Source organism: Crocodylus porosus, unplaced genomic scaffold (genome assembly GCF_001723895.1).
Source record: "Crocodylus porosus isolate Cpor-Errol unplaced genomic scaffold, CroPor_comp1, whole genome shotgun sequence".
NCBI lineage: Eukaryota > Metazoa > Chordata > Crocodylia > Crocodylidae > Crocodylus > Crocodylus porosus.
The window spans coordinates 338,520-348,675 of NW_017728897.1; the positions used below are offsets into that span (position 1 = coordinate 338,520).

At 46.9% G+C, this 10,156-nt stretch overlaps 1 protein-coding gene across 2 annotated transcripts in view; it reads right to left on the reverse strand.

Moving 5' to 3' along the window:
• The window catches only part of DPYSL2 (dihydropyrimidinase like 2), a 71,572-nt gene that overhangs the window by 26,356 nt on the left and 35,060 nt on the right, over positions 1-10,156 (reverse strand). For both annotated transcript variants that reach the window (XM_019556556.1, XM_019556557.1), the window contains exons 4-5: positions 1,998-2,162; positions 754-815 (exon numbers count right to left, since the gene is read on the reverse strand). In XM_019556556.1, the coding sequence (XP_019412101.1) occupies positions 754-815; positions 1,998-2,162 (227 nt within the window). The remainder of the gene's footprint in view (positions 1-753; positions 816-1,997; positions 2,163-10,156) is intronic.

The window sequence follows — 10,156 nt, forward strand, 5'->3', positions numbered from 1 at the left end:
TGAAGATGTTGAACAGTATGGGTCCCAGGACAGAGCCTTGAGGGACCCCACTGGTCACAGGGCACCACGATGAGTGAGTGACTGCCATCTATTACTACCCTCTGGGTCCAACCACGGAGCCAAATTTCCCAGCCAGCGGATCGTGGTGGAGCCAAGGCCACAACTGGGCAGTTTGGCCAAGAGGTGATCATGGGATACCAGATCAAAAGCTTTTCAGATGAGTTCCTATTCTGTGACAGCTATTCATGCTGTGCCCCACTACAGATTCTGGCCACTAGATAGCAAGGGAGCAGATAACAGCTCATTTCCATTGAGGAAATAGCAAACCTGGGATGGAAGCAGACAGATGACACACATCCCAGTGTAACTTATACCAGTGTAATTTGACTACTGATTTCCTGAAGTAACTGTACACTGGTCTTAAAAGACATTACCCTGTCTACCCACTCCTTATTTATGGTGGTGTGAACCCTGGCAGAGCTAATGTAAATGTTAACCACTTATGCTCTTAGATCCGAAGGTTAATGGTTCAGTCCCTCTGATTACACTACTGGGGTGGTATTACACATGCAGAGACCACAGATTAATGAGGGTTCAGGCCAGAGGGGATCATTAGATCATGAAGCTTAACTTGCTACACAGCAAACACAGGCCACTAATTATAAGCCCTGTATCGAGCCCAGGAACTTGTGTCTAGCCGAAATATACTTTGTGATGACCGAAGTGTAACATGTGAACATCAGGCTTTCCTACCTGCGAGTCAGTGAGCTGAAAGCGATCTTTGAAGGCCATGTAAACCAAGAAGGAGTTCACACCTAGTAGGAACAAAACAAAAGACATTAGCTGACTGCTGAACACCCACCGGAAAATACAAAGCACAGTTCAAAACACTTGGCAGTGAGAAGAAATGGTAGATAAAAAAAAATAAGTTGCACTTTGTTGCCAACTACACATACACTTAAACAGATCGCAATGTGAAGCCAGCATCATCTTAACCATGTGGCATTTATTAACTCAGCTGATGAAAATGATGGAGCCTGCAGTGTAGGAGAAGGGACAGCTAAGCCCTTAGGGCTCCACTTCACATTGAAAAGGAATAAATCTTTGCATTCAGCTCAGTGGGAGGCTGACCAAAAAAACCCAACTACTCCCTCAAGCGGCTGAGACCTGGCTGCCTGCAAGAAGGCTGGGAAATTTCTAACTGAACGCAAGTCCTCCTATAAAAGCACAATGCAAACCAAGACGGGGAGAGTCCAGTGGGCCTCCCCTTCTCTGCATTTTCCAGCTCACCGGATGGTAAAAATCCTGAACCACCTCGTGGGGGAAAACCAGCTTCAGGCTATAAAAGGGTTTTTGGGGGGGGGAGGGGGTTGTTTTGTTTTGTTACCACAAACAGGATGGAAAACTTTCCGAGCCCGGGGATGAAACATCAAGGAAATGAGAGATGGGAAAAAACGATGAGGTCATCTTGCTTGCTCCCCACCTTCACATGCCAACGCAGGATTGATGCTCCCATAGCCCGTTCTTCATTCACAGGAGTTGAACTCTGGGGACTTCCTGGCTGACTGCCCCTGCATAACTCACCATAGGAGTGAGTTTACACTTCATGAGGCCAGTAGGTCTTGTCCTGACCAACATGGGAAGCAGCAGCCCACAGCAACCAGGGACAAGACCACCGTACTACTCTCTTATCCCCCAAGCAGAGTCTCTAGTGCTTACCTGCTGAGATGTAGAACAGCACTGCTGGTTTCCCACTCCTCTTTTACAATACGCTCGCTTCAAGTTGTCCCCTACAAGCCTCCTGACACCCCGTGTGCAAACTGAGACCAGGCACCGTTCTGAATTCTGATCCACCATTACTTTACCCCAAGCACATTTATTTTAAAGGTACAATAATATCATTGGCAGCAGGCAGGTTTAAAAAAAAAAAAAAAAATGGGGGTTGTCTCCCCACTCCCTTGACAGTGTTATTTTTTCTTTAATTCTCCCAAACTTACCATGGTCTTTCACAAGGGCTTCCATCTCCTCCTGAACACCTTTGTGCCACTCTGTGATATCCACGTGGAGGGAGTAGTCACAGCAGGATTTGCTATCCGCCCATTCTCGCCACTGGTCAAACGCGGTGAGCAGGCTGGACCCTGGCTCTGGAATTACGTGATCAACTGAAAAGCAAACAAATAAAGCGTATGTAGTAGTAAGTGTGTGTGACAAGAGGGCTCCAAGAGCCATCCAAGGTGCAGATCACACTTTCCATTGGCTGCTGAGAGACAAACTTCTTGTCCTGTTCTAGAGCAAATGCAATCTTGAAGACACTGCATTTTCCCACTCTACAATTTGATTCCAAGCGAAAATCAGGAGGAAAGAGCTGAATGACTACAGATGGCTTCACTGCCATATTACAGGGATGAGCCAAACAATTCCTAGTTCAGAGCCCATGCAGGGAAGTCAAACTGCTGCAGAGAACTGTGTAAACAGTGCTCTCCTATTACCTATCAGGCAGAGAAATGAACAACGACATGGGTAATCACCCCTGAAGCATCTCTCAGTCGCTTTCAATAACCAAACTGAGCAATTTATGGAAATGGGAGACTCCTCCCTAGCTTGCTCCCACGGCCATACGGCTGAGGGCAAGTGAAACTCAGAGGCATCCAAACCCCAAGCCTCTGGGCTTGGGCCTGCATGTAGGATGCCCGCCAAAGGATTTTGAAGCATCTGAAGCCCCAGGCAGGGGTGGAGGATGCTTGCCAGTAGCAGGGCCACATGTGGTTCTTGAATGACTCACGACTTTGGAATGGTTTTGGCCGATTTGACTTAAGACATGAAAAAATTTCATTAAAAAGAGCATCCCTGTGCCCCCTGAGAATCTGGGGAAGGTACCCAGTGAGTTCCAGATATCTCCTTTATCACATGCTGTACTAGCCAGTAGCTCCAACAGTGGGTCAGGAGATTGGGCTAAGTGTTATACAAGCAGGGAGAACAAGTTCCTAGGATATTTGGTGAGCATGTGCAATGACAGGACTCAGTCTGAAAGCCTCTCTGTAGATACTATCCTGTGCAATCCCTTCAGGCAACCAGGTCCTCAGTGTTTATAAACCAGAAGCCCAGGATCACAATTATGAACTACATGTGCTAATGAGGAGCAGCCTGGACTAGAAGGCAGGAGATCTTGGAGTCTATTCCTAGATCTACCTGTGGCAAGGCCTCTCTCTGTATGCTTCACTTTTAATTCCACATCCCAACAACTCTGGATTGGGATCACAATGCAGGAAGCCAAAAGAAAGTAAGGAAAGTACACAGCATCTCAGGGCTGCACTGAGCTAACCTAGAGTGTGAGGAGGGAATGGAAGCAGGTGGGGGGAGGACTTGGCTGATTTTACTTCAGGCCAAGGGAAAAAAAAAAGAAACCTGCTCAGTTGCCAGCTGAGAAATCAGAGCATTTTATTTTTAACATTATTGTTCGGGATCGGGGCTGCAATCAGTTCAGCAATAAGCTTTAAATCAGGGTTAAGTGCAAAAGCTGAAATAAAAAACAGCATCCTCTGGTTCTGTTAGTTTTTGTTGGATCACAAAACTCGGCTGCTTCCCCCACGGCGACCGAGGAAGCCTGGATTTACATGTGGGGAGGTTATCAAGCCACTGCAAAGACACCATCACTTCTAAATGACTTATTAGCTGCAGTCATCTGAATATACAGTGTCCTGAAACTATCTGAGGAGCAGATGCTCCAAGAGGGAAAAAGAGGACTGTAATAAAGCAACCATTCTTATTGCACAAATTAAAAAAAGTCTAGGCTGTCTCCTCTGCTCCTGGGGTATGCGACTAACTGAAGAGTGTTTTGGTTAAAGGAGCTGTGCTGCAGCCGAATGCATGGAGCAGGCCTACAAGGAGTGGGGTGCAAGGCCTCCCTTGGTCAGAGACACCCCTTTGTGGTCTGGGTGGTCGCTGGACACCAACCCCTCATCCTTATATATCTGCAGGAGCCTTACAAAAAGGGTCCAGGAAGCCCTGGCTCCCGGGCTGGTCACCAGGGCCAGCCTGGATTTGTGGCTGAGCTCCTGGAGCCCTTTACTTCTGTATCACGAGCAGAATCGCAGCTTAGATCAGCAGTGGCCACACACTGCCTGACCATCAGCTACTTCAAACGCCAAGGGGACAAGAGCCAGACCAAAGGCAGGGAAAGGAGAAGAGGTGCAGGGGCAGGATTAGGATCCAATAGGAGAATGAGGGGCCTGGAGGCCTGTGGGGAGGGTAAGGGAGAAACTGGGAATGGCAAGGGAAGAAGACTGGAAGCCGTGGTGGTGAGCAGGACCGACTGCCGGGGGGTGAATAAGAGGACTGGGAATCAGTGGGCCAGGGAGACTGGGGAAGGAAGGACTGGCAGGAGCTGGACAAAGTCAGGCTGAGAAAACGAACCAGGGAGATGGAAGACTTAGAAAGATGCTAAAGAGACTGTACAGGTGGCCTAGCAGACAAGTGGCCAAGAAAAATAGACTACGACTCTGTAAGGACCAGAAACCACAGGGAAGGCATGCCTGGGCATGGCCAAAGAGCCTCACTGGAGAAGGAGCTGAAGAAGGCATAACTGGAACTGAGTGGGCACTGTACCATGCTATTAAAGCATGGTTAGAGAGAAAGTGTGTATTAAAGCCTTTCAGGTGTGAGTGGCACAGCAGAAACCTTGAGTACATCCTTTACAAAGAAACACAGAGGAGTCTGTTCACCCAGATTACAGACGGCAGCAATAAACTGCAAACTCCTGTATCAGAGGTCAGGGCTTTACCCATCCTTCCTCTGACCCCAAGCTGTAATTAGGCAGAGGAATCTACTTTTTAGGCACACAGGTTTGAAAAAGCAGGCCAAGAGTCCTTCTGCACCTCAGGTCTGCCCACTAATATAAAGGGCACCAAAAACAGATCACACACTATGAAGCGAGAAGGCTGGGCTGGGCTGCGCTGCTAGACATCCAGACGAAATGCTGCATGCAAGTGCAAAGCATTAGTAACAGTACACACCAGGAAATGCTGCTCAGGGCACCAAGGGGTTAACACCATGCAGCTCCAGATTGCAGCACAAAGCCCCCAGGAATGACTCCAGGGTCCAGAATCACAACTTTTATCACCATCTTATTTCATGTGCTGCCCAAGTATGAGTAATAGTAGTGGGGGTGGGGAAGAGGAGGAGCACTATCTGATCTCTGGCAAAGGCCAACCACAGCTGGTTATAATAAGGATAAGAAAGCGGAGGTAGCAGTGCACATGTGAGAGAAAGTCTACTCCAGGGATTAGGAACATCTTGCGAGGAAGCAGAGCTGCTGACGCATCATATGGCACTTCCCTCTAATTCTCTGCCAGTGCGTGGTTACTCGGACTTGTGGTACTGGCTCACTCAAACATAGGAACAGCCGTCAATCGATTGTCACCATAAAAATAATATAACACTATGAAAAAGTCACCTCAGCAGTTCTTTGCAAGCCAGGATGTTCACCTCTGTGCTGATTTTGACTGCGCCGAAGGACAACCCCATGACAGAGCCCCATTGTGCTGAGCTCTGTACAAACAGGGGACAGTAGATGCTCCAAGGCACTTGCAACGCAAGATGACCACATAGCCCACAGCAGGAGATGGTGGGCCACGTACTGTAGCATGCAGAGACTCTGACAGCGGGCACATTAGAAATACAGGACAGATGTAGGTTAGGCAGCACTTCCAGACCAAACATGTTTACAACCAGCACTGTACTATATTGGCCATTACGATCTGGCTCCAGTGACAGATGAATATTGATCAGACAGACCCGTTAGCTTTTAATTTGTAACTTTTTAGTGCAGCACATAATTAACTCGTGGAACTTATTACCACAGGAGGCTGTGTAGGGGTAGATAGTAGAGCCAGGTTTAAGAAGGGACTGGACAGATTAATGGGGGATAGATCCACTAATAGCTATTAAACAGAACGGTCAATGATGTCAGAAACAGGATACTGGGCAAGATGGATCGGTCTGGCCCAGTGCGGTACTGCTTACGTTCCTGTATATTCTCCAGTTTGGTTCTCAATTAGATACTGGGCACTGACGAACTATTCTGATTAAGGACCGGTTTGGCATACTGCCCTCATGGCATCTTCACATCAGTGCACATAATGTAACATTAGAGTGGTTCACATCAGTATATTTAAAACAGCATAATCTTTGTACCTAGGCAAGACCTATGAAGAGGCAATGGTATTTTCCCAGTGTCACTGACATGCAGATGAAATCTTGGTATTTCAGCCCAACTCTCCCTTATTCCAGCCCAAGAAGAGCTTTAGAAACACCCAATATAAACCCGAAGCATTAGCCTAGAGCTACTCCAGATTCAAATGCTACTTCAACTGTCCCATGTCCAGCCACAGCAAGGAAGGACCAGCACGTTTTATGTTTTGGGAAGACGGCAAGATAAAAGCAGGGTGTACGTGGTCCTCTCTCAGATCCCAAAACTGAAAAGGGTCCTTAAAGCAGTGATGCTTTTAGGACTCAAGGCACTCCTCATTAGACTTGAGGCATCCCTTGGAAAATGGCAGCTCTTAGTTCTCATTTGTTTTTTGACTACAGAAAAACAATGGAGGAATTTTTCCAACATAAAAATCTCACTAAAACCACAGCAGATCCGAATATTTTTAACACTGTGGATTCCTATTTGAAATCTCTGGGTTCATCTTGTGAATCATGTTTTCCATGGCACCCTGGTTGAGAATCACCATCTCAGAAGTTTCCTTCAACTTGTTAAGGCAACAATAAAAGCCCCTTATAAACAGTGTGTAGAGCCACCAAAATCGCTTCAATAGCAGTTCACCATCGTAGTTAAATAAGACTGGCTCCTTCACCTTGAAATTAAGGACCAGGTGGCATACCTCAAATAAAGAATTGCTCTCGCTACTTGTGGTATAAGCCCCACTTCTATTACTGCTGGTGGGAGGTGTGCCCATGCTCAAAAAAGGAGATTACTTTGAGGCATCAATGGAGCCAGAAGGAACAAAGGCTCTCTCTTTCACATTGCTCCACTTGAGACATTTCGAGACGTTTATGAAAACCAGCCTGCCTTCTTTCCCACAGCCCGAGCTTCCTCTGATGACCTTTGGGCATCATCTGCTCAAGGACCTCAGATTCAAGGTCTGCTGACTCAGTAGGACGTTAAGACATCCAACCGTGGGGCTCGCCCCAGAGGCTTCCCACGTGAAAAGCAGTGTCCCATCTCAATCCCACTGGCCAATCTGTCTCCGGGGAGCCCTGCTGTTTGTGCTGTTTTTCATTTCTCTCCTTTGTTTTGGAAGCAAGGACTGTTCAGCTCCTGAAGCAGCCTGCGGTGCAGCGACTTCACATACATTCAAGAGAAACTCAACAGATGCCATTACTAGCACTACTTTGCATTCATTTGCTGCTGTGATTTTTCTCTGCATCCACACCCAGCTGTTTTCCTCTTGGCATCTATTTATGCTGCACAAGTGATGCAAACTTGAATTTTATTTATTTATTTTTTTTAAAAGGAGACTGTCAATGCAGTCCGAATGCAACATGTATTTTTTTAAAAAAGGAACGGATGGTGATGAAACCGTAACACCCCAAGATAAAAGCCTCCCTTGTGCAGCAGTTCAGTGCCCATCAAGCACCTCCTGCCTTCTGGAAGAGGTCGCAGGCCTCATCTGGAATCCTAATCCTGAAGATCTTGCTCATGTGCTATTCAGGCCTTATTTAGATGCTGCCTGCAAGCGAAATAGAGAAACCCAAGGCAAGGGCCTCAGCATTTCATCCATAATGAACAGAAATTGTCCCTAGGAGTTAGGTACAGCCTTCTCAGATCCAGAATTCAGCACCCATCATGCAACAGAAATAGCAGGAGGAAACCAGCTATACTGAAAAGGAAACTGTTACCATGGCCCCAAAGCAAGAAAAATATAAACCCCACTGCACAGTTTAAAAAGAGGACTCGTTTTAATTCTGAACCATCAGGGTTAGGCATTGCAAGAAGCACTATTTTGCTTAGTAAATACAACTTCTTTTAAAAAAAAATCAATATGGATACACTGTTTACAACACAAGGCACCAGACTCTATGTTTAAGGGTTTAAGTATGTGCTCAAATACCTGCTTAAAGCACCAGTAGACTTACTAGGTTGCTTGAAACATCCCAGCCCCAATCCTCAAGATCTCCCCTCTGATTCTCCTATTACAGGCCCTGCGTCGTTTCATGACGCTCTGCGTACAAGGTGCATCTGTTCTTACTCCCAACCATCCCAGCCTCCGCCCCTTTCACCCGCATATCCATTGCCGTCTTTCCGTCGCTCTAATGCTCCCTCTCTCCCTCCTTATACAATTTAATCAGCTCAAGATTAAAACCAGACAATAAGCCAAAGTGAGACGACAACGCAAACCACTGTTAGCTTATCTGTGTGGCTTTAACGGGCCAGAGCTGGCATTGAGCCAGATTGAAATGTTTACGTGTCCTACAAGCATCGATAGTTGAATGCCGTGTGGGGGAGAGAACAGCCATTAGTGCATCAGGGAATATAAAGCAATAGCAAGGCTCTGTGCTAAATAACGAGGGAAAAGTACAGGAGAGGAGTGGATCTGAAGGGAACCTTTCAAGCAGAACCAGCTACAAGGGGGAAGAAGAAACTAAGGAAAGTACAGCAACAATACTTGGATTTTCATGCTCGTGTTAAACCAGTAGGCTAAGAGTGCAGTGGTAGCAAACATGCCATTTTGGAGAGTGCTGCTGTATATTATGTACTTATTAAAGCACAGTAGCTAAAAAAAAGCAGCCTTATAACTTTACCAGGTTGCATTATTCCTCCCCCGTCCACAAACCATACACAAATTTTTAAAATTTGGGCGTTATAAAATGGCATTATAGCATCTGAAGAGTATGGACACGGCTTTTAAAACCATCACTTCATAAACTGCATCACATACTTCCTGGTTTCTCTTACTGGCTCTGACAGCCCTTCTGTGGTTTTCGTGGTCCCTTTGGGGATTTTCTAGAGTGCTCAAGCTCAGAAGAAGTGGCCAGATTTTCAGGAGAGCACAGCCTGCTGCTCGCATACTCAGTGCTCGGGTGTTATTTAAAACCTAGTCCCTGCAAGACACGTCTGAGAATTCAGGCCTAGCTGTCTGCTAGCCACAGATCTCCAAGGGTTCAATAAAACGACGCATCAATTAACTCAGAATGCCCTCTGGCGTTATCTCCCGTTTACAGCTAGAAAAGATAAAATCGTGAGGCATACAAAAATTAAAGGCCTTATTTTTTAATTAAATCTATAATTTGGGGTACATCATGTTGAGATCAGAGGCAACATTTGCAGAAGTACCTACATCCTACCAAGAGCCAATAGGATTTAGACTGCTAATGCTATAGTATTTGATCCCCTCACCACCTTTAATAAATGGACTCTCCCCGGGCTCCTATGGGATACGGCAGTGTTATAATCCCCAGCACTGGAAGCCCAGAGGGACTAATGCCAGTCTACCAGCCTCCATATCATGCCTGGGAAAGGTGCCAAGCAGACACAGCGTGGCAGTGGGACAAGTGCCCACAGCCGCTCTCAAGCTGACCACACCGCTGCACTTCCAGGACTGGGTGTGCTGCGAGCCAGATTGGGGTGGGGGGACACGCACACAATTCTTGACGGCAGGGCCAAACCGGGCTGTGTGCACAAAGTGCAAGTCAACTGCCTACGTCACGCTGGAAGCCTGTGTGGGGCTGCCAAGCCTTACCCCAGCACCCGGACACTGTGCCATCTTTCCGCCGCAGACCCGGGCTCAGCTGATTACAAGAAGCCACTCAACACAGTGAAAAGTATCAACAGGAAAGGAGCATGGAGAGCCTGGCCAGCATTCGCACAGCACTTCAAACAAAGCTACGTTATAGGTCTACAAGGCACTTGGATGTCCTCGCAGGAAAAGCGGCAGAACAGCCGTATCATTTTTCCCCCCCGCTGCCATAAATTAGCTCATGAGCAACTCTGCTGCCTTTCCAGTCCTTGGTGTGCTCGACAGTTCGATTCTTTCGACCACTGCTTTTTCATCAACAACGTTTTTTGGATGGATCTTGTGCTGGGTGGGGAATAATGGCTTTATAGTTTCCTGCTATTGTGGTGCAATGATTTTTTTTTCTCTTTAGCATC